Genomic DNA, 23,890 nt, shown 5'->3' on the forward strand with positions numbered 1-23,890 from the left:
AAAAATATATAAAATAAAAAATCTAAGTGGCTCACAATAAATAAATAAACAATGGTATGTTCATGACTTGATGTTATACTTGAAAACTGTATATTAGAAAATAAGAATGTAAACATTTTGTTTTTTTTAATTGAAATAGTTTTATATCTCAAGATCAATAAATCAGCAAGAGAAATATTTAGCAAAATTGTAAAAATAACAATAACCATCCTATATAAATATATTAATATATAGTAAAACTTTCAAATTGTACAATTCGAGAGGCCTGCCTAAAAGAGCATTTTCAGTTTGCCATTTTAAACTTTTGTTCAGAAATCTGTTGAACTGCCAATTTTAGTTTACATGTATGACATCTTTAAAACCCTTAAAATAAAATGCTTCACCCATATGACCAATCAATAGCTTTTTCTATAGATTACTACATCAATCTACAAAGAAAAAAACACTTTGAGCAATTTCTTCTAGGACAACAGGTCAGAGATCCCAAATATTTTAGGATTTTTACTAATGTTCTTATTTCGTTAAAATATTCCTAAAATATTGTATACAAATAATACAATTTTATTCTTGATGATTCAAATTATTGCAATAGAGCTTTTTGTTGTAAAATAATGAGATTCTTTTACAAAAAACCTTACTTTCCAACCACTTTAAACTGGTAAAAAAAGAAAGAAGTGACTCTTGCATGGCAAATCTGACCTGCTGCTTTTGGGGGTTTGAGGAGTGATTTTGAGACCTGAAATGTCATTTAAAAGGACCTGTGACCTCTTATGCATGTTTATCGTTCAAATTTTCTAAAATGTGACCTGAGGTAATTTTTTAAACATTACCTTATAGCCTAAGAAGGTTACTTAACTGGAACTCTCAAAAAACATTATTTAAAGAATGCACTTAATTTTTATTGCCCTGAATTTATAAAAAAATTCATGACTGTAATAAGGATATTACTTTGATGACTCTATATACAATTATTTTTGTGTTCGCAATATGCGAATCAACTAACTTAACATTTCTAATTTCCTGAGGCAAGGAAATTAACTGCAAATATCAACTAAAAATAACATTTCCATTCGAAAAACTTGAGGTTGTTCTAAAGCCAGGTTTGGAGAATTAAGATAACAAAACCTGCCCATAATGCCAATAGCTGGAAAACAGGTTATTTCTATAAGAATTTAAGAAATTTGCCATCTTCAATCTGAACATTCCAAAATAGACACATGATGTATATTTTTCAATTAATCATTTTCCACAAATTAGTGTCAAAAGGCACATAATTTTTTACTGAACAATAACGGTGTATCTAAAATAATATTTGTTTTATAATTCTTTTGGCATATAGTTATATATAAATATATATATACATATATTCACAACCCTTTTTACTGAATAATGGCACATTACATAAAATGTAAGTTTTGATTGTACAAATAAATAGTCATAATTTAGATATACATAGTTTAATATTGCATAAAAAAACTATTAAAAAAAAGGTCTTTTGCCTACTCCTAACAATGGTTTTGTTTATTTCATACAGATTTAAAAAAATATTAAAAATATTTCTGTCCTGATAAAAAAACTCCATTACTTCTTTTTGTTATTCATGTTCACTTTATACAAGTTTTTACTAATTCTTAAATTAGCTAGATTTTAAATTATACAGCCAAGTAATGAATTTAACTGAATGAATTCATATTATTAATTTGTACAACTTGGAAGGCAAAAAATATATCTTCACCTGAAATTGACAATGACGAAATATTGTTACAAATTTTCAAAAAAAAAAAAAAGAAAGTTTTCAGATCTTTTAACTTATAACACTTAGAATTCTCAGCCAAACCATGAGGTGCATCCCCAAACTTGTATGTAACATTACCAGGTAAACTCTTTAAATTTTTTTAAAACCTTAAAACTAATTCATTATGCAGTATTCTTGGAAAGCATTTTTCTGAATGAGCGTGACAATGTTTACGATGGACAGCATTTTGACCAATCTGTTTCTGGGTAGCCTTCATAAACTCCATTGAAAATCATGGAAAACCCAACAAAACAGAGGTATATTGATAGAGTAACGTAGCCAAGGGTTTTCTCCCAGGTTAAGATGTTCACATTTTTCAGGATAGGTATTCCAAGTAGTAAACCTGAAATAGAAATAAACTCTTTACACATTTGCAGAATTTTTAATGAAAAAATTACTTAAATCACAAATGACACCAGATTTTCTCCATTTTTCACAATTTTTTCTGCCTGTCTTTGCTATTGAGGTATCACTGACATTAACAAGATATATATGTCTTAAAAGGTTGTAACTGAAGCTGGAGAGTGCATATTAAACAGAACCAATGACTAGTTACTGATACTTCTTTAGTGGGCTTAAGATTGCTCTTTTTCCTCTCTGAGAACTAGTGTCTACTGCTTCTTCCTTTTTTTTTTCTTGTAACCATAACAATTTATTTCTGTCAGCAATGGCGTCCTGTTTCTTTATACAATTTATAAATATTGATTGTCCCCTTTGAATCTTTTTTTTATTACATATTCATACAATGTTAAAACGGGTGTCATTGCCATAACTATGCATCTTGCTTAAATTTTACCTTATACAAAAGGTGGACATAAAATTAGGTGGCATTCAGCTTTTTTCAGTTTTGTGTTTGCGGAAAATCATTGGTACATAATTTTTATGATGTATATTTTGGGATGAATATTTTAATAAGAGAAATAAAATATGCATTTGGTTGGATAAAATAATGACTGCATTAAAACATTTTGTTATGTGTAAATCTTCCATGTTTATACCTGCAATCATTCCTCCTATGTGAGCTGATATACCAACTTTTGTTACTTCTTCTTCAAAGTATCTTCTGTAGATAGCAAGACCTGTATCTCCTACAGCTGAAAGGTCAAATTAGCATAGTATTATATAAAACTAAATATTTGAGAAATACCACTATTTCTATAAAAAAAAATCTATTGCAAACTCATTACTCTGTTTTTTTCAGTTAGCTGTACGGTATAATGTATATAGGTGGTTTTCTGCTCTGTTATCGGGTTCTTGTCTCTTTGACTCATTCTGTAATTCCATTCTCAATTCTTTATTGTTAAAGAACAAATAGATACTGAATTTTAATGTGCGTATTGTTATGCGTTTACTTTTCTACATTGGCTAGAGGTATAGGGGGAGGGTTGAGATCTCACAAACATGTTTAACCCCGCCGCATTTTTGCGCCTGTCCCAAGTCAGGAGCCTCTGGCCTTTGTTAGTCTTGTATTATTTTAATTTTAGTTTCTTGTGTACAATTTGGAAATTAGTATGGCGTTCATTATCACTGAACTAGTATATATTTGTTTAGGGGCCAGCTGAAGGACGCCTCCGGGTGCGGGAATTTTTCGCTACATTGAAGACCTGTTGGTGACCTTCTGCTGTTGTTTTTTTTCTATGGTGGGGTTGTTGTCTCTTTGGCACATTCCCCATTTCCATTCTCAATTTTATTATATCTTTTCACACTACACATTTTTGTATTGTCATGTTTTTTGTACTCCTTTGTCTCCATATATATTTTTTCACATATATTACAGATACAGAAGGTTATGAAGATGTGTAAAGCATTTATATAAAATGACTGCACTGAGTCCAAATTGAGTTGTGTCTTTTATAAAATCATCATTCAGTAAGACGTGTATGCTTTATAGTTACTTACACAAAACAAGAAGCACTGTTAGTCGTATAGGTGCACTGCACAGAAACCTCAGTAATGACCCTTCAGTACACTGGTAATTCATTTCTTTCCAATTCTGAAAAATAATCAAACAATCAAGACAATTCATTATAAAAATATTAATATATCTGAGACTTATAAGCATCACAATATTCCTTAAATTAATGTTATTTTTTTCTTCATAAGATATCTTTTATTCATTAATATTATAATATAATAAGTTGATTAATGCTATCTTCACATTAGCTTCATTTATTGGATAAAGATAGAATCCCCAATCTTCCAAGGACCAAAACACTGAGCGATTTACCAGGCAATTCTACACTTTATAACTAATCTGTACTTACGACTATAACAGAGGCTATATGAGCACCAATAAGAGCATAACATCCACCACTGGCTCCAGCTAGAGCTACATCAACATCTGTTACAGAATGGGCAAGGGATCCTGAAAGTAGGGGTAAACATTTTTAACATGTAACTGCATTACAGAAGTGGCAAGTGAGCCGGAAATAACATTTAAACATGTAACAGAATGGGCAAGTGATCCTAAAACAACATTTACATATTTAATAATATGATTTTGTCAATTGTGTTCTTTTCAGAATTTGGAATGTATTGTTGGTGATACATGAATATCAAGAGATACCTAACCTGGTGACGTGCTTGATATTGCTCCTTTTTAAGTTGATTTAATTCCCTCATTTTTATTGTTGTTGTCTTGATTAGTTTTTTCTTTCTTGATTTTTATGAGATTAAATAGATTACTGTTGTTAACATTGTTTTGTAGAACCATAAATATGACTATATAGATATAGAAAGATGTGGTGTGAGTGCCAATGAGACAACTCTCCATCCAAATAACAATTTAAAAAAAGGAAACCATTATAGGCCAATGTACAGCCTTCAACACGGAGACTTGGCTCACACCAAACAACAAGCTATAAAGGGCCCAAAAATTACTAGTGTAAAAACATTCAAACAGGAAAACCAACGGTCTAATCTATATAAAATTTAAAAAAACGAGAAACGAGAAACATGTATAAATTACATAAACAAACGACAACAACTGTACATCAGATTCCTGACTTAGGACAGGTGCAAACATATGTATATTTTCTTTTGTTACACATGTAAATATGTGTCTGAGTATTTCCAAATAAAGTGTATTGTTATTTTTGTTGTCTACATGTTTAAAACACGTACCAGCTATAACTCCTAATACATAAATTAATAGAACTCTCCACCATTTATGTACCAGTTCTAATGGTAAACCTAATAACAGCTGGAATATCAGGTTAAATATGATGTGCATGTATCTGAAATAAACAATAACATACTTTCAAATATCAGCAATAAATCTATATTAAATCATACATAGATGTTATATCATCATGATTGTAAATAAATTAATTCAGCCATTTTTATTTACAAGTCATTGTTTTTCTCTTTATGCTTCATATCACAGATGTAGAGTTATGAACATCTAGTAATGCATTCTGTTCAAATTTGTGCAAGAGGCTGTGTTGAACTTATAGTGATTTGTTAGCTGTGTTGAACTTATAGTGATTTGTTAGCTGTGTTGAACTTATAGTGATTTGTTAGCTGTGTTGAGCTTATAGTGATTTGTTAGCTGTGTTGAACTTATAGTGATTTGTTAGCTGTGTTGAACTTATAGTGATTTGTTAGCTGTGTTGAACTTATAGTGATTTGTTAGCTTTGTTGAACTTATAGTGATTTGTTAGCTATGTTGAACTTATAGTGATTTGTTAGCTTTGTTGAACTTATAGTGATTTGTTAGCTTTGTTGATGGTTACACTGAGACTTATTGAGATGCCATTAAGGTGGTACCTAACACTACAGGGAGATAACTCTGTAAAATCAGCCAAACGTTTTAATAACGTTGTGTTGTAAAGGGAATATTAAGCTTCTCAATGATCAAAATTGGTGTTTGTCAATCTGCTATATAACCAGTGTAATTTTTCTGATAAAATGGTTGGTTCAAAATTTTTGATATTTATATATTTTGGTTAAAGGGTCAAAGTAAATACTTTGTCAAAATTTTATGAAAATTAAACGAGCCAAATTAATTTTAGTGAAAGTGTTTGGTACCACCTTAAAACAGTGTTCCTTGGCTTTTTGTTAAATCTACTACATGTACTGATTTTGTAATGATTTCATTATCTGATCCCTTCTTTCCTACCTTTATACTACCTCTGTAGGTAACAGAGAGATAAGAATATAAATAATAATAACATACCCTTGATGTATAAACATATAAGTTATATATCTCCAAGCCTCATAACGTCTCTTTGGTTTATAGAGTAACGGACTGTACAGTGGTACCCCTGAGGTAGCTGTAACTGGTGTTGTTGTGTCCGATAACTCAGCGGCATACACAGCAAATATTATGATCTAAAATATATATACCAGTATAGTGAAATAATGTACTTCATATTAAACAAATAAATGTGTGACTGACTGAAAAAAAATAGCAACATTAGAACTCATTCATCAAAAATAATCAAGTGTACCCCCACCTTTAGTAGCAGGGGTATTGAAGTATACCAGACATTAATAATACAGAAGGAACTGCATGAGAACCTGACTTCACTCCCATTCTTGAATAGGCTCAATCTTTGATTTTCAGTGAAGTGTTTTAGGAACTGTTGCCTTTATGTTTGTCTTATTGCCATTTCCTTCATGCAATGTTTTAGACTGCTCTTGTAGTATTTTTTTCCTCATTTGAAATAGATAGTGACAGTGCTAGCTATGTAATTGATCTTCTCAGAGGCCCTTTACTCAGAAGTACATTGCTTTCTACTAATATTACCCTCTCTGATGAATTTTGTAATGATATGGAACGTTTATTTAATTTTTGAACTTGTAATGCCAGTCTTCAAGATTGTTGGTGTTTAATACTACTGGTGTTGTCATTGGTTCTTCTATCTTGTAGTGTATGGCTTACTTCAAACAAAGAGCAAGTAGCACAATCAGTTAATGTAAAGGGGTATTTACTATGAGTTAAGACTGCATGACAAGACAGTTTCAGGTATAGAATTTGGAGGAATTCCTACCATTTACAATTGCACCCCATTCTGTTCAATGAGAAGGAATCCTATATTTTTAATGAGTTAAAGAGACCTTTATTTTATAAGATATTTAAGTGGGTAGATATTTTGTGATTTTTATGATTTGTATTCAAGTACATGTATTTTTTTTTAGTGCAGTTTACTTTTATTAATCTTTTTTTTTTCAGAATTGATGCTAATTTAAAACTTCAAAGTACAAGCTTATGATTTCTAAATTTAAAGGGACTTTTGTTGTAATACATGTTTATGAGTATGAGTGGGATGATATTTTGTGATGTCTTATTTAATCTGCATAGTAATTTGTTTCACCTTAACACTTTCAAGATTTATACTTAATATTATGTTTTCCTGATAATTTAACTTACTAAATAAAATTGAGAATGGAAATGGTGAATATGTCAGAGAGACAATGTAAGCCAAAAAAGTGTCCCATGAAATTGTGTCTTCTTGAACTATATTTCACAGTTCATCTGTGAAATTTGGTTCACAGGACAGAATATCACATTTGTAAACTATAAAATAGTGTCTACTTTAGTGAAAAATTGTCCCTAGTATTTGGATATAATTTCATGGATGTTTTATAAAGATATGTAACAACGGACAATTTTTCATACTGAAGCTAATTTTTTCTGTCCCTAAAGAAAGGAAATATTTTAGAAATCATTGAAATGTTTTAATCAATAAGATAAATCATAACTGAAATTAAAATTAAGACAACACAGATGGGTGAATACAAAATAAATGAGGCACAGCATATTTGACCAATTAACTTAGTTTACACAAATTGGAAAGTTGTGAATATAAACAGCTATATGACTTTTTGTGTGATGGTTAATGACATTACCCTCCAGAGTTTAATACATGTACCGGTAGTATAAAAGAAGATCATTTACATGATTAAGGAAGGCCAAGCAATTTGAAATTAAAAACAATGAAATGTTTTATATCCATGTTGACAAAAAAAACCACAGGAGAAAACATGTAAACTTGTTAAAAATGTCAATCCAAAAATATTAAAACAATTCATTGATTCCTACTGTATATTTAAAAACAAATGTTGAGTTGGTCTTATTATTTTGTGTAAATAAAATTATTTGGTATTCAACAAGACTTTTATGCAGTTTGGACATGATTTCACTATGAAACCAGATCCAACACAGGTTAAAACAGAATATCTTTTCAAGGGACACTTTTACACAGTAGTGGACAATATTTTATAATAAAATTCTGTCTTAGACAAAATTTCACTGGTCATTACTGTGAAATTTTGTACTTGGGACATCATTTCATGGGGGACACTATTAAATCCTATAACAACAACCCAACCAAAGAGCAGATAACAGTAGAAAATAAAGTCAAAATTGGATAACAAAACCAACACTTATTCAATTTAACATGTTGACTTTAAAGCAATATATATGCATAAATCTAAAAATGAACAGTAGAGAAATTTTGAAAATCAAGCGCAAAAAAAGGAGAAGTTCTCATCTATGTTTTTCCTTCATTTTTAAAAACCCATAATCAAATAAAACTGATATTATTAAGGCTTTTTGTAAAAACCCATGATTAAATAAAACGAAATGGGGCTGTTGTCAACAAAGCTACCAATTAATGTCACAATGTTACTAATAAAAGCACCTGAAAATACATGACATGGCATGAGAAAAGTAAACCCACATGTGGTCTAATTTATCTCTAACCACTGACTGAATGAAAAATAAAATTGCCTACGGAAAAAAACATTTTTCATTGACTACTGGATAATTACCTCAACTAAACTTATAAATATCATAAATATAGGTGGTGGTCTACAGGTGTAATTGGCAAGAAAATCTTCCCTCATACTCTTGGGTAAAATATCAGCGACAGCAGCACCAATAACACTCTGAAATGCTGATCTCTCTTCCTTTGTTACATCTGTCGTCATCTATAAATAGAACAATAACACATCACTTATACGATTCTTCTCCTGATTTTGTTTTTAACCCAAAATGAAATTTCTTTTAATAACCTTTACCATGCATGACATTTACTAAATTAACAATATTATACATGTTAAATGCAACTTCCAAGTTAGTGTAAAAATGATATGAGCCATTCCTACCAACTCTGTCCCTTATGAGTATCTTTTTAATCATGTTTGTTAATTCTTACTTAAAAGCAGTTGGATTGTCATGTTATTTTTTTACATTACTGTTTAATGATATACTGGTATATCAAACCAAACCTTTTGACAATTCAGCTCTTTTATCATTCATTATATATACATGTACTTACCATTTTCATGAATTCCACAAAATCAATTCTTTCATCTCCATCCCGATCGGCTCTATCCAGGATACGATGGAGCCTGGCCTCTGGGATATGATCTGTGATCCCTTCATCTTTTAACTCTTCTTTCAGGAGATTGAGAGGTACGCCATCAGGTTCATGCTAAAGTAAAAAATAAATTGTCAAGACACAGCAGTTGTTCTTTACTGTACTAAAGAAGGAATATGTCAATGACACAGCAACCAAATGAGAAGAATGAACTATTATAATATTTCAAACTTTTAACAACTAGAAGATGCCTGTGAAATTTCGGTACAATTTGGCAAGTGTTGAGACAAAGTGTTTTTAAATTTCGCAGACAGTACCCTGACTAAACATGCCTGAAAGCATATATGACACAGTTCGGTTTGAATTGGATTATTTTCTAAAAAAAAATGGTGGTCTCTTCCTTTTGTAGTATAAATGTCTTCCCCTTGATTATGAACTCCTGGTGATGGGCTTAAATATCTTAATCAACATAAACAAGAGATTAAAAACAGGGAGGGGAAAAGATGTTCAACTGACCCAATTTTTAGGCAAATTGGTATTTTTTTTTGAAACCCAGAATCAAAGAGTTTTTATTGAGATTCTGAAATGTTATAATTATTTTTATGACTAATGACTAGAGGTTGATTATAATGTTCTTCAGGACCTTTTTATCGCACCATCTGTATTGGTCTAAAGTATTTGTTTCTTTTTTAAAATAATTTGACACCAAAAAGCAAAGCAAACCTTTCCATGAACTTTTAAACATCTTTAAACACAGTAAACCTTGTATTTCACTATACAGTAAAACCTGTTAGAACTCAGACCTCTTACATTAATGACTATTACATAGGTAGTAATTTTTTGTGATTTAAACTTAGTAAACCATTAAATGTCTAATCAAAACAATAAAGATTGTCTGAGGAAGCAGTTCAATCAAAACAGATTTCACTGTATTTTAATGGGTTTTTTTTTTCTCTCCAGTGATTTTATACTATGTTAAGTTATGTTGTTGACACATTGGTTGAGTGGACTCAATAAATACAAATGAAAATACCAAAAAAAGAAATAGCTTTCCAAATTAAAAAAAAATCTTACTTAAACAATACCTTAACAGATTAGCCTTGAATGAATTGAATGTCACATGACAATTGGCAGACCAAATGCAGTGTGAATTTTTCTTTAGTTTGATTCTATACTCTGATAAACACACAAATTGTAAAGAATTTTATATTAAGAATTTGTTCACATGATGAGAAAAAAACAAGTTTTCACAATATAAAAGATAGATTGACAACTTAAAATGTTCTACAATTGTTGGTACAATTTGGAAACTAATCATCATGTTATACTTTGAATAATGTCAACAAACAATCACATGATATCTGTAAATATCTGGTCAAGTCCAGCCTCATTAAAGTAGTTAACCTAATTTTCACTTCTTTTAAGAATTTGGCAAAAATAAAGTTACTCACCCGATCAAATATTGGCTTGTATCTCTGTTGTGATCAAAATGAAAAAGAAGATAAAAATATAATTATAAGTAAAAATGTGTAAAGAAGAGAAATACATTTCATACTTGATTAAGTTGTATGGGGGTCATGGTTTATAATATCAATACAAAAAAAAAACCTCACTAATTTATGCAGAAACATAGTTGTAAGATGAACCTGATTTATTATTAACTTTATAATTGTTTCAAAGTCTTTAGACCTTGAACACATTAAAGTTACAAATGCTGCTTAAATGGTAATCAGATTTGTTGATCAGCAAATATATCATGTATAGTATATCAAGTACAGATGTATAATTTCAAATAAAAGATATATTTCTTAGTTATAACCAATTCATCATCTCAATTATGATGAACTCTTAAATAGCATATTAATTCATGTAAGCATTATTTCTCTGCATATTTTCAACATTAAAAAAAAAACAACAAATATAACACGCTTTTTAAATTTAATGGGAGATAACTCCTTAACACTGAAGATACTTTTTTAGAACAGGTGAGAAGGGAGATAACTCTTTAAACATTAAAATTTCTTTTTTAGAACAGGTGAGATGCAGGAGACTCTTAAAACATTGAAATTACTCTATTAATACAGTCAAAATGCTCTAAAAAAATCAGGGGAAATGGGACATAACTCTCTAGCATTTAAGGTACTCTATAAGAACATGTACATGTTAAATGGGAAATAACTCTTAAAAATTGGAGATAATCTGTAGTTAGAACATTAGGAAATGAATAATCACACATAAGTAATGAATTTGAGAAACACAAATATGAGATCAGGTAAAATGAGAGATAACTCTTTAACATTGAAGGTATTTTATGATCTTTTGTCAGAACGAGGACTTGTTATTAAAATTACAGGAAACCAGTCAACCAATCATATGCCTTCAACCTTTACGATTTCTTCTACCCTTTGGGTTCTTCTAGTTTCTGCATGCTTTTAAAAAAAGTTTCACATAACTCTATTTATTCAGCTTTGAATTCTTACTGTCTTATAGGAAACACATTATTATTACTACATACAATATCATTCATATTTGATCAAGGTATGCATACACATTCCAACATCCCACTAAATGCTTGTCTAATTATGATGAAAAGGGTTTTGGCATGACATTAGGCATATAAAGTCCAATACACCCACCCAGCAAGGGGCTATGCCATGTATAGAATTTGAAAGCAGATCATTTGTTCTTTCCTTTTTGCCAAGTCATCTTATATTTGTACTTTTCAATTTCTCTCAAAATTGGGTCAAAGGTAAGCGTTGAAAATTCCAGATTTTGCAAAATTTTTGAATAATTAATACTACTTTTTACTTTTTAAGTCACAAATAATATGTATCATCTTTTCTAAATATAAATGACAAATTTTCTTGATTAAAATTGACTTTTTTAGAATTGATGTAAGGATGCTATAGAAAGGCCTATAGTAAGCATTTTTTTTTCTTATGTCACTTGATCTATAATAAATTATTTACATATATGAAACCATTAATTATGAAATAAAATATTTGACAATATCACGAAAATCATTTCCATTTCACACAAAACAATCTTCATTTTACATTTCTATAACAACAGTAATCGTGCATCTCAAGTAAAATATGTAAACGTCACTGATGTCTTATATCTATGCCATTATCATTTATATTTTAATTCTCATTTTCAATAATGCATTCATAATTTTTGTCCAATGGTCCATTAAAAGAAAAACAATACACAAACTGAAAATTTTATTTTTTGCAACATATTCTCATCAGTTCATAGAGTATGAATTTGATTTTCAAAGAAATAAATAAGTGTCCTTTAATAATCATGATAATGATCGAACAGGATATTCTAAAAATAGAAATCCTTCCTGTTAACGGAAACAGTTGAAGCATATTCCTGGCCTTAGTTGTCCCATCTGGTACTAAAACCCATACTTTACAGAGGTTAGTTTGATTACAGATGGTATGAATATGCAGTCAGATCCATAAGAATCACAAAAGCTCAGTTAACCCAATGATTCCTGTAGATTGATAATCATTGTGATTGTAATTGAGGATCAATTATAACTCTTTGAGACTGGTCTTTTGGTGGTCTGTTGCAAGGCAGAATTTCCAACCCAAACTGTTTCAAGCTGTCTACATTCTAATAGAAGGTAAGGAGATATGATATGTTTGCCATTGAGACAAACATCCACAGGAGACAAAATGAAGCGGTAAATTCAAGCTGTTTTCAACCTGGTAAACCTATTTTGTAGAACCCATACATCACTATTGAAAAGTGGTTAATTTTTGCAAACTTTAAACTCATCTACAGTATTGATTTATCCTTCATTTCTACATCTGAATATGCCTGAAATATTTGCCACTGGATGTTAAGCAACCAGTAATCAATCAATCAACTTGGTTCACTTGGGCGTTTTTTTAACTGATGAGGAATTTATATTGTCATGATTGTGATAAAAATATCTTCAAGATCCAATTAGACAGTTTCTTTACTGTATCAAATTACAGATACTCCTTTATGTTTAGCCTAGGTAGGAATTTCCTCAAGGAAAGTTTGATAAATCTTTAATCATTATGTCTTATTAAAAAATCAAACTCATTTATCATTCAGTACCAATCTTTCTATACAATAAGATCCCTTAAAATGAAGATTTCATAACTCAAAGATTTCAGAAGTTTGTAAGAAGGTCAAATTAACACACATGTGAAAAAAAGTCCTCTTTGAAATTTGTCTTTACCTTTAATACTTAAAATGCTTTGTAAATGATAGATAGGTATTTCAGAAAACTGTATATAAAGTTAGATGAAAGAGAAATTGTTTTAAACGATTTTGTGCTAAAAAATCATAAGCATCCACAGGAACTCACAAGAAAATTTTAACAGACCTGTTACTTATAAATAATGTTCTGTACATTTCATTTTAAAGAGTTGTAGAAATAATATCTGAACATATCAAACAAAAATTAGTATTCAAAGTTTAATTTTAATTAAACTAATATTTCCTAAAAACTGAGCCTTATACACTGAAACTAGGGACATAATTGCATTTATGAATACATCATGACAATCTTGTTCAATGTATTAAAGAATTATTATTAAATGCGGTTCCTTCAACCAACATACGTAATGAATCTCAAGACTTATTATTATTGCGAACCCTATGATAGTTTTCCATAGATTCACCTGCAAGTTACCTGTCGATTTAAACTTTTGTAAGTTCTATTGTCCCATCTAACAAATACAACAGGTATTGTTCTCTGTATAGTTCATTCACCAAGACCTTTAAATTTCTTCTAGGAGAAATATATCACTCATTGATTAATTTACCTGACCAAAAAATTATCTGTTTTTTTATTGAAATACTTCTATAAACTCACATAAACTGTATGCAATATTGTATTTATTCAATATATCATTAATATATTTTCAATCTGTTCAATATAAAATCTGATTTAATAATAAAAAGTTTATTTTAGACACATTTTTTAGTATTTTCCAATGAATTTGCATGTTTTTTTTGTTGTTAATTTATAGACTATGTTTATGAAGACCTTAATTTAAAAATAATAATATTCAAATTTTTATTTATCAAACACACAAAAATATTTATTGAATATTTGATCAGAAATCAACTTTTAATTTTTAAATCATTATTAATATTGAACACATTAAAAATAATATTCAAATTTTTATTTATCAAACACACAAAAATATTTATTGAATATTTGATCAGAAATCAACTTTTAATTTTTAAATCATTATTAATATTGAACACATTAAAAACAAGTTTTTGGTTTTGAATAAATACAACACCACATGCAGTTTTGTGAGTCCTTTCTTAGTATTGGTATAAGTATTTTTCATCATTGACAGTTCAATTTTTTGTTCAGGTAAATTAATCAATGAGTGATATATTTCTCCTAGAAGAAATTTAAAGGTCCCAGTGAATAAACTACACAGAGAACAATACCTGTTGTATTTGTTAGATGGGACAATAGAACTGCCAAAAGTTTAAATCGACAGGTAACTTGCAGGTGAATCTATGGAAAACTATCATAGGGTTCGCTATAAATGCGGTTCCTTCAACCAACATACGTAATGAATCTCAAGACTTTATTATTAAATGCGGTTCCTTCAACCAACATACGTAATGAATCTCAAGACTTTACACTTTTTTTTTAAATTTCATATAATTAAAGTTTGTTGCCTATAATTAAAATAATAATTAACAGTGTTTCGGGATTTTTTGCTTATACTATTAAAGCATGGGTCCCTTTTCAAAAGTCTCCCAACTATTTCCTTGATTTAGCAAGGTATTCTTTGATATTTTTGTTACGTTTATACGCTATGATAGGCACTTGGGTGAAGATTTCACTACATTGTTTGTCTTTTTGCAGTTTGCTCCAATGTTTTCTTATAACCTTACTAAGGTTTTTTACCATTCTTTGGTTGAAGGAACCGCATTTAATAATAACAGAAAATATAGTATACCTTGTACATATCTAACTCCATTTCTGTAAGGGGCCTAGGTTGATATCTGCTTACATAACGTGTATTTCCATTTGACAGAAGAATATTTCTATCTTTTACAGCATATGGATTTTCTGATATGTATTGAGGTGAAATGGAGTCCCCATTAGTAATCATGTATGGTGACCTACTCCTTTTTCTGACCACATATTGCGGAGATTGACCGTTACTTATCATATATGGAGATCTACTCCTTTCTCTGACCACATATTGCGGAGATTGACCGTTACTTATCACATATGGTGACCTACTCCTTCCTCTGACCACATATTGCGGAGATTGACCGTTACTTATCATATATGGTGACCTACTCCTTTCTCTGACCACATATTGCGGAGATTGACCATTACTTATCGTATATGGTGACCTACTCCTTTCCCTGACCACATATTGTGGTGATAATTCCTCATTTTGTCTAACAATATATCTGGGTTGTTCCCTTGTAATGTACTGCACTGTTCTTTGCTGAGGTTGTCTGTAAGACCGACCAGAAACACGAATATCTGAACGAGGCTGGCGGTAATTACCTACTTCTGGTTGGAGATATATTTCAGATCTAGATTGGCGATATTCCATAATTTTGATTGAATGTGAGCACTTTTTATATAGAGCTACTAAATACGTAAAATTCTACTTTTGAAATCTTGCACAAAGATATCCCGACTCCATTGAAGAATAACAAAATAAATCTATTCTGACAATCTTCTGGAATGCTGTGTTCTATCTTCTGACACCAAAAAAAATGAAGGTATTGGTTAACAGAAATCAATTCAAGCTTAAAGTGAAATTCACTATTTTGACATTATTTCTCTTATAAATGTTAAGTTCTATATTTTTTCACCTATATCAAGTCTTCCGTGAACAATAAATTATTTATAAACATAGAACCCCTTAATCAAATTAAAAATAATATATTCCAATTAATCAATGAGCTGATGGATATAGACCTTGACTGTAAACAATATCTTTTTAGGTCAAAATTTAAATGTTTGTATTGTTAAAATAAAAAACTGACCAATACACTCAGGTAAAATAAAAATCTAGAGTGCCCATGATCAATTTACACCCTGAATATATTTAAATGCATTTTTATTGTAATTCTTTAGCACTTAACATTTCAGTAGATGAAGATTTTATTAACATATTTCTTCAAACAAAATTCATTCAAGTGTGGCAATAAAATCCTACCTTATTTCAAAGAAAAGTTCAAAATAAGCGAATTCCACTGTATGCTAAAATTGTCACGGCAGCCGATCAAACGTGGTCATACAAGAGAAATTCTAAAATGACCGGTAGTCCTAGCCTAATGTTGCAAAGTGGTCAAACAGGCATACATGTAATTGTATTATTGACCAGCAAATAAAACCTGTGGTCTCCGAAAGTTTAAATGAACAAATAAAGATTTAAAACACACAGGATTAAATACACAGAGAGAACAATGGGTGGGTACTGAGGCATAACCAATTCATGGTAGAGCAGATTATACTGTTAAAAATAATTATGTAACTCTAAACACTGATTGAAAGATACCAATTTTATATTCTTCACTTGCAATTTTTTACAGTTATGTAAGATTATTGTCACCTAATCAGATCAAGGATTTCTGTCTATAGATACAAATCCTTGATAAGAATAAAAGTAAATGCATTGTCATCTCAGGACTTGCCAGTAGTATTACTCCAGTTGTTAATGGACAACGAAGAAATATTCTGATTGGTGGCTACTTTTGTGTATAATAAAATTTCACACATGTTGAATTTAAAAAAAAACATCGAATAGTACATATGTACAGGTATATTGAAAGTAAAAGAGTACATTGGAAGGCCAATTTTGCAAATACTGTAGACTGATAGTAGCAATTTAGTTTTATAATGATAGAATACATATACATGTATACATGTACATATGATTGGCTTGGAAGTTGGCACACTGAACTACCTGAAAGTTTTACCGATTCCATAAAAAGACAGGTAAAAAAAGACAAGACTGTATGTATTGATCTTCAATATCTTATTTATATAAAGACAAACTCCTGTATAAATAAAAAATAAACTGTCCAGCGAAATGAAAATACAAATATATTTAAGTTCAATATATATATGAACATCATTATAAGCTAACATATATAATAACATGTCAATTCAGTGCAAATACCACACTACAAGCAGTGTAACACTAAATGTTATCATGGTTATAGCAGTTTAAATGTTTTTTTTATAAATTTCAGCTTCTATTCAGAACACAGACATGGATTGATACATAAGGAAACACACTGTTGACACACTAAACATTTAAAAGTCCTTGAAAACTTTTTTTTATTTCAGTAGGCGTTCTTCTTTTGATCAAATACTGAGAATTCTTTTCATCAATTTAAAACATATTCAATATACGTATACTATATATAGAAATACAAATTACCATAATGTCAATGAGACAATTATCCACAAGAGTTCAAATGACTGCATTTAAGCAGATATATGACACTGTACTGCCTTCAACAATGAACAAACCCATACATTTAAGTCAGCATGGTCAAAATGTAAAACAATTTAAACACAAAAAGGAGGATGACAAGAAACATTTATGACAGACAACAACCTTCTACTGCATTAACATTAAAGCTATATACATCAAGGTTTATATGTTGAGAAGAAGATAGGTAATGGGTTAATGGACGTCAATATGACCAATTGTATTGTTAAGTCTCATATGAATTATCCAGTTGATGTTATAAATAATGGCTGAGTTAAAAAAAAATGACTGGAAGCACAATCTATCAATTCTAATTCTTTTCTAGAACTCTCAAAACAGTAAATAATCTTACAGATGCATGTATGTAAGGGACATGTATGGTTGCTTATATAGGAAATCACTGAAGCATGAATGGAGACCCCCTTTTATGAAAAGTTCATGACCGACCACTGCCTACATGTAAAAGATCAGATAAACTGTAAAAAATCTGTTAGGTAATATATATAGCCACTTATAATTAGTTTACATATATTAGTACTTATTAATACCTAGAAAACAAAGAATTGACCTAATAATGAAACTTATTAAGAACAATACAATGATTAAATCATGATAATTAGGTCAAGGTAAGATGTGACACATCTAGTAGACATCTTACAACAGTTCAATTGATGAATCAAGTTAACATAATATTTAGACATGTATTTTTAATCAAAAGGTCACTTAATCAGGAAAAGTATTGATTTATATAGGCGACAGAATCATCAAAATGTGAAACGGTCATTTAAATCAGATGAAAACTTCATACAGAATGCATGAAATATTTGCCATTGGATTGTCGACATTGAACAAACAACCAATGACATAGATGTACAGGGCATCAACTATAATACAAACAAGTGATGGTCTAGATGACATATCTACAATTTAAAACCTAGATATATCTAAAACACACTACCGTTATTTAGCTTCCAGTTAAATTCTAAAGTGATGGTAGAGACAATTGCATTGTAGTACATTATCACTAGGATTGGCTGAACCAGAGGAGATCTTTCATGAACAATGACTACACCAGTGATAATATAACTGATTCTTGTTTTTTTGTAAATGAAATGTCAGCCAAAGAAATTGATAAAAGTAGAAGAAAAGAAGATTTGTTACTTAATTAAGCCAATATGGCTCACCAAACAGGATCATAATTTCATTTCAAGGGTCTATTGTCGTTGGTTTACGTCTGTTAACTAAAACTTTATATTACATGAATTATTTTGAAAAATATACCCCAAAAAATCATCAAATAAAATATTACTGATTCATTATTTTCACAATTTCCTATCATTATTAGAAACTTTTTGTGTTAACTGTACAAATTCTAAAATATAATCATGTGTGGTGAACCTTTATCCAAAACATTCAAATTAATTGTAAGCTCTTTGATAATACTACTACATGTATTAAATCATATTCTCACCCTCTCCAAGAAACCAACTGTATCAGTTTTCTCAAAATCATATTTGGCTGTATAAAAAATAAATTGATTTGTATTTTATCATTCTTTAGGCAGGGAGAAATATTTAGGTTAATGATGATATCAGTGTTGAATTCAAGGTACTTTCATTTTCAGTTTTGACATTCTCAAAATTGATCACGTCTAGACTCTAATATCAAATATCATGTAAAATAAGGTATTATTGTGACAGGAACAAAAGATTTATCTTTTTTTAAAACATTTCTAAGAACAAGGCTCTGTTTAAATGTCAGTGGGTTTTTAAATGGTGTGACCAAAAACCCAACACAGATATCAACATTTGATGAACACAGCATGCAATGTCACAAAATGTTTAAACTGTCACACTGTATTACCAATAAATATGTAAACCCAGTAGCATTCCATTCTAATGGCTTTAGTATTCCTAAGTTTGATTTCTTTTTAGTTTCATCTGTAAAAACATGAAAATGTTTAAGTAATTAATCATTTGACAGTAAGTGTGGACATTGGAAATGTCAATTAAAACTTAAATTATAAAAGTTAAAAACTAAAGAAGTAAGAAAAAAAGGTTTTATGGAGCAAAGTATTTTACCAATAAATTTATCATGAGGTTATTGTTGTTTGATCCAGATGATTTAAGTTGTTGAAAGTATTGGAATATTTCAGCTAAAATAAATGGGGAAATGCCCATGAAATATAACTTGGAAACATGTGAAAAATGTGACACCTTAACAGATATATGAAAATTTTGAAAACAATTATTTGGCTGAAATAAGCAAGCATTTTAATTTATAAATGTAACTATGTATAAAGTTTTTTTTATGCAAAGAACAAACTACTAACCCATGTTTTTTTGTAATAATCTAATTTGGTTTGAATATGTATCCAGTATTTTTCTTCCCAAAAAAGGGGCTTCAAATAGCTTCAAAATGCTTTAGCATGTTTACTTGCAATTTCGCTAAGGAAAATAATATAGTATTAAATATTGCATTTTCCAACAATTCAAGTATAAATATGGGTTAAAATCAAATGAACTGTATCAAGGGAATTATAAAGAGATTGCAAAGTAGAGCAAAAGAGACCGACATATTAGCATAAAAAAAGTGTTATTTTAAATATCCTAGTGTTAATATCTTATATTCTTATAGGACATGGCTATTAGAATGTTAAGATATATAGCCAGATACATACTAATATATAGGTCTTTGATATAGTTTATATGTTCCTATATGGTGTCAAACAATGGATGCAAATTATTTTAACTCTTCTTCAGGACAAATAATAAACATGCCTACAGATTTCCCCTACCAATAAATTTGAAAAAAATTAGCTTAAAGGCATGTAAACTATATGTTATAAATATGTCAATCTGGGTCATGTTGTAAAAATAATGTCAAAGCAATTATAAAAATATTGTTACACCATTAACAAAAGATCCAAAAGAATTTGAATTATATTTCAGTAATAATATTTACGATGTTAACTCCTTCTAGCCAATTTTAAGAACAACATAAAATGGCACAAAAGAGGGATAAAATTGACCATTACTTTTACTTACATGGTGAAATAGTGGTCATTGTGGCCAGTAGTCCATCAATTTTTAATGATAGAAAATAAAAAATATGTCCAGGTAAAAAACTACTTGTTTCCTAGGTGTAATACACAGAGGTGAAAATAGAGGGGACCTTGATTAAACTGATATGACATCTCAATGGGTGGATTGTTTTTATGATTAGCTATCAATAAATTTCATCTATACAGTATTTCTTTTAGTAATGAAAGGAAATATTGTTTGATCTTTATTCTTTCATTAAAATAATAAAAACAAAATGCGTAAGAATTTTAAACTCATATAAATTACAACCCCAATAGAACCCCTTATGAAATTAATGAATTTTAATGCATTAATCCTTATTAACAGTTTGACTATATTATGTTTGTAACACTCACTTTAAACAATGCTGTTCAAACCCATATCAAACTTAAATAAATTAGTTGAACTTTAAAAAATATATATCTGTAATATATTTCCAAAATTATAAATAAATGGTGAATATATGATTTTAAAGCCTTTTCTCCTTGATTAAATAAATGAAAATTAAACAAGCATTTTTATATCCCCTCAAAATATGTTTGGTAGACAAGAATAGGTGTTGATATTAACTCTTTCCTGCTTGCACTGTAAACATTTCCATGTTCAGCCTCAGTGCACTATGAATTCTGAGGCATAAACCTTCTTCAAACTTTTATTCAGTTGATGAGATCAAACAATTTTTATTATATAATCGAATTGCATTTCAATGCATAAATAATGCATCTTTTAAATTTACTTTTGTTATACAAAATTTCAATTGCTATGATAAGGGAAATAACTCTAGAACTTATTGTCCACTGATTTACAAGTTCCTCACAACACAGAACATGGACATCTTATGGGATGTAATTATGAATGAACTTTCTGACACACCAAATCAGCCTTCTTTTTTTTTTAACGTGGATTATATTTTATTGCACTCTATTGCTGTTAACAAATCAGCCTTCTTATGTTTTCTTTCATTTTTTTTAAATTGATTCTTTAATTTTTGTCCAATATTTTCCTGTATGACTCATAAAAGGGCAATACAACTGATGATCACATAATTAAATAAAAAACAATTTGCCTCATTGACAATTTCTTCCTTAATTCACAAATATATACGAAAAATTTCTCAACATAACAACTATTAACCTTTCCAATAGAATCAATTTTCTACTAGATTCCTACAAATCCAGTTTTAGTCATTCATGCATTTTATGTTAATAAGAAATACTCCTTTTCTATAAGTGTATTCAATGAAAGATTGTTGTAGGTGTAGATTCAGATCTTTAACAAAAAGTTATAAGATGATAAACTGTAAATACACATTTTTGTAGAAGTTAACAGACACCAATTAAACCCTATGCCATAGGTCAAACCAGTATCCAAGCAAAACCATTTTTTCTCAGATGTTTTAGGAATATGACAGTTGTTATCCATTTGTTTGTTGGATGCATTTCAGTCAAAAACTCTGGTTTAATTGAACATCATGTATGCATTTAAGGGTGTCGTCACTTCAGTTACTCTGTTGGAAGAAATTGTTTGGAAAACTATGATGCTGCAGCTATTTTGCACCAATAATTCAGCAAATCAAATTCTCATAAATGACAGTCAGCACTGCTGTCATTAGGGAATTGTGATTAAGTACCTACCGAACAAACATTATTTCTAGTTTATCCTGTAAAATAATGATCTCTAAGACGCTTGACGAATGTTAATAGTGCAGGGATACAGGTGATCCCCTCTATCTGGTAAATGTCCTCATAAAGGCGCGCATAATTGAAGAGTTTTTTCTGATGACAGACAAACTCAAAAGTGGTCTATTGAATAGATTTTTAATATTAAATATTTAATAATATTAATAAAGACAAATTTATTTACTATTGACCTTTGATTATAAAACTTACAATATTAATTATATACATGTATACAAAAGAACATTTTACAAGTTTTTGTTTTGAAGAATTCTTTATTACAGTCTTTACTCATCTAGTAAAATTGAAATGCATCAAAATCTTGTCAGAGATTATGCATCATGTGCATATATTTCAGTAAAACTAATTTAAATGAAAGTTATTTTTCTATAATCTTGATATCAACATGAAGTACATTGTAACACAAGATAAATAATACACAAAATAAAACCAAAACAAATTTTGCCTCCTGCAAAAAGAATGAATACAAGCACTGAATACAAGCATTGAGCTATCAAATTGACTTCAACCAGGTTTTTTTTCTGTATTTATTTTACATCTGACCATTGTTAAACCATAAATGCATGAGGGTTGTAATGGGGGTACCTTCTTGACATATAATGGCATGCTAAAAGGTTACAGTATTTTTTTGTGCAATATGACAAAATGTACACTTTCTTTTAGAAGATAAAAAAATCTACGGATTTTAACGAATAAAGTTAAAAATTTTCCAAAAAAATAAAGGTTATGATAGGATTTTAACCAATGTTACAGTAGCTAAAAATTGCTGTTTGACGCCTGATGGTGAAGGGATGCATAACTTTTACATCTATAACTACTGTAGAACTGAGGTCTTCTTCTTCTGATATTATCCAGTTATGATGATAACTAACAACTAGGTCTGTTCTAGTCCAAATAATTATGTTCCAAGATTGTGTCAAGGGAAATAACTCTTGCTTCTAAACATAATTAAGTTAATTGAAGTGTTATACTGCATATGTGAAGGGATATTTGTTAATACAAACCCTGTTGAATAAATGCTCTGATGCGTTGAAAACACTAAAACTACTACCTTTGATGAACATTTTAGATCATTGTAATTTTAAAGTTTACCTGTTCGATCAATCTTCGGTTTGACCGGAGCTCAACATCCTCAAAAGTTGGACTGTCACGTCGGACAAGTCGAGCATTTCCCCAGCGACCCATAGTTTTAACTCTTTCACAGCAGCACAAGTGCACCCACTTGTATTCCCGCTTGACGTTTGAGCGTAACGAGGTATGATTCCTCTTATGCTGTTTTTTACCTGTCACGTGACTAACTTAAAATGTTATTTTTAGATTACCGTAATTACCCATTTTATTTTTAAGAAACTGTTAATTCATATTGTTCGTATACACACTCATTATTAGACAGAATAAATTAAACGAATATGTTATGATTAGATAATGGTCAGAAAACAAATAAATTTACATCATGAAATGCATTTTTTTGGAAAAGGTAAATATTTTCTTTTTGGTTTTT

General features: G+C 29.6%; 1 protein-coding gene across 5 annotated transcripts; it reads right to left on the reverse strand.

Moving 5' to 3' along the window:
- Positions 1–115: 115 nt before the first annotated feature.
- LOC139511497 (rhomboid-related protein 2-like) lies at positions 116–23,675 on the reverse strand. Of its 5 annotated transcripts, XM_071298283.1 has the most exons (12): positions 23,482–23,614; positions 19,081–19,127; positions 15,099–15,864; positions 10,575–10,598; positions 9,082–9,237; positions 8,573–8,731; positions 5,973–6,127; positions 4,919–5,031; positions 4,060–4,160; positions 3,695–3,788; positions 2,794–2,889; positions 116–2,138 (listed from the first exon to the last, which is right to left on the reverse strand). In XM_071298283.1, the coding sequence occupies exons 3-12, from the start codon at positions 15,711–15,713 to the stop codon at positions 1,966–1,968; spliced, it is 1,686 nt and encodes a 561-aa protein (XP_071154384.1). In that variant the 5' UTR covers positions 15,714–15,864; positions 19,081–19,127; positions 23,482–23,614; the 3' UTR covers positions 116–1,965. The 5 variants fall into 5 exon arrangements, with proteins under 5 accessions (XP_071154384.1, XP_071154387.1, XP_071154383.1 ...); XM_071298286.1 differs by lacking the exons at positions 15,099–15,864; positions 23,482–23,614 and adding an exon at positions 20,657–20,690; XM_071298282.1 differs by lacking the exons at positions 19,081–19,127; positions 23,482–23,614 and adding an exon at positions 16,326–16,565.
- Positions 23,676–23,890: the final 215 nt, after the last annotated feature.

This window comes from Mytilus edulis, chromosome 2, assembly GCF_963676685.1.
Source record: "Mytilus edulis chromosome 2, xbMytEdul2.2, whole genome shotgun sequence".
NCBI classification, from domain to species: Eukaryota; Metazoa; Mollusca; class Bivalvia; order Mytilida; family Mytilidae; genus Mytilus; species Mytilus edulis.

Bases quoted from the DNA above. Each gene is read 5' to 3' on its own strand.
- LOC139511497 (XM_071298283.1), bottom strand. From the start codon at position 15,713: ATGGAATATCGCCAATCTAGATCTGAAATATATCTCCAACCAGAAGTA. The intron at 6,128-8,572 runs GTAATTATCCAG...TATATATTTTAG, and splicing joins TATTTATAAGTTTAGTTGAG to ATCATAATATTTGCTGTGTA. The intron at 4,161-4,918 runs GTACGTGTTTTA...CCCTACTTTCAG, and splicing joins TGTATTAGGAGTTATAGCTG to GATCCCTTGCCCATTCTGTA.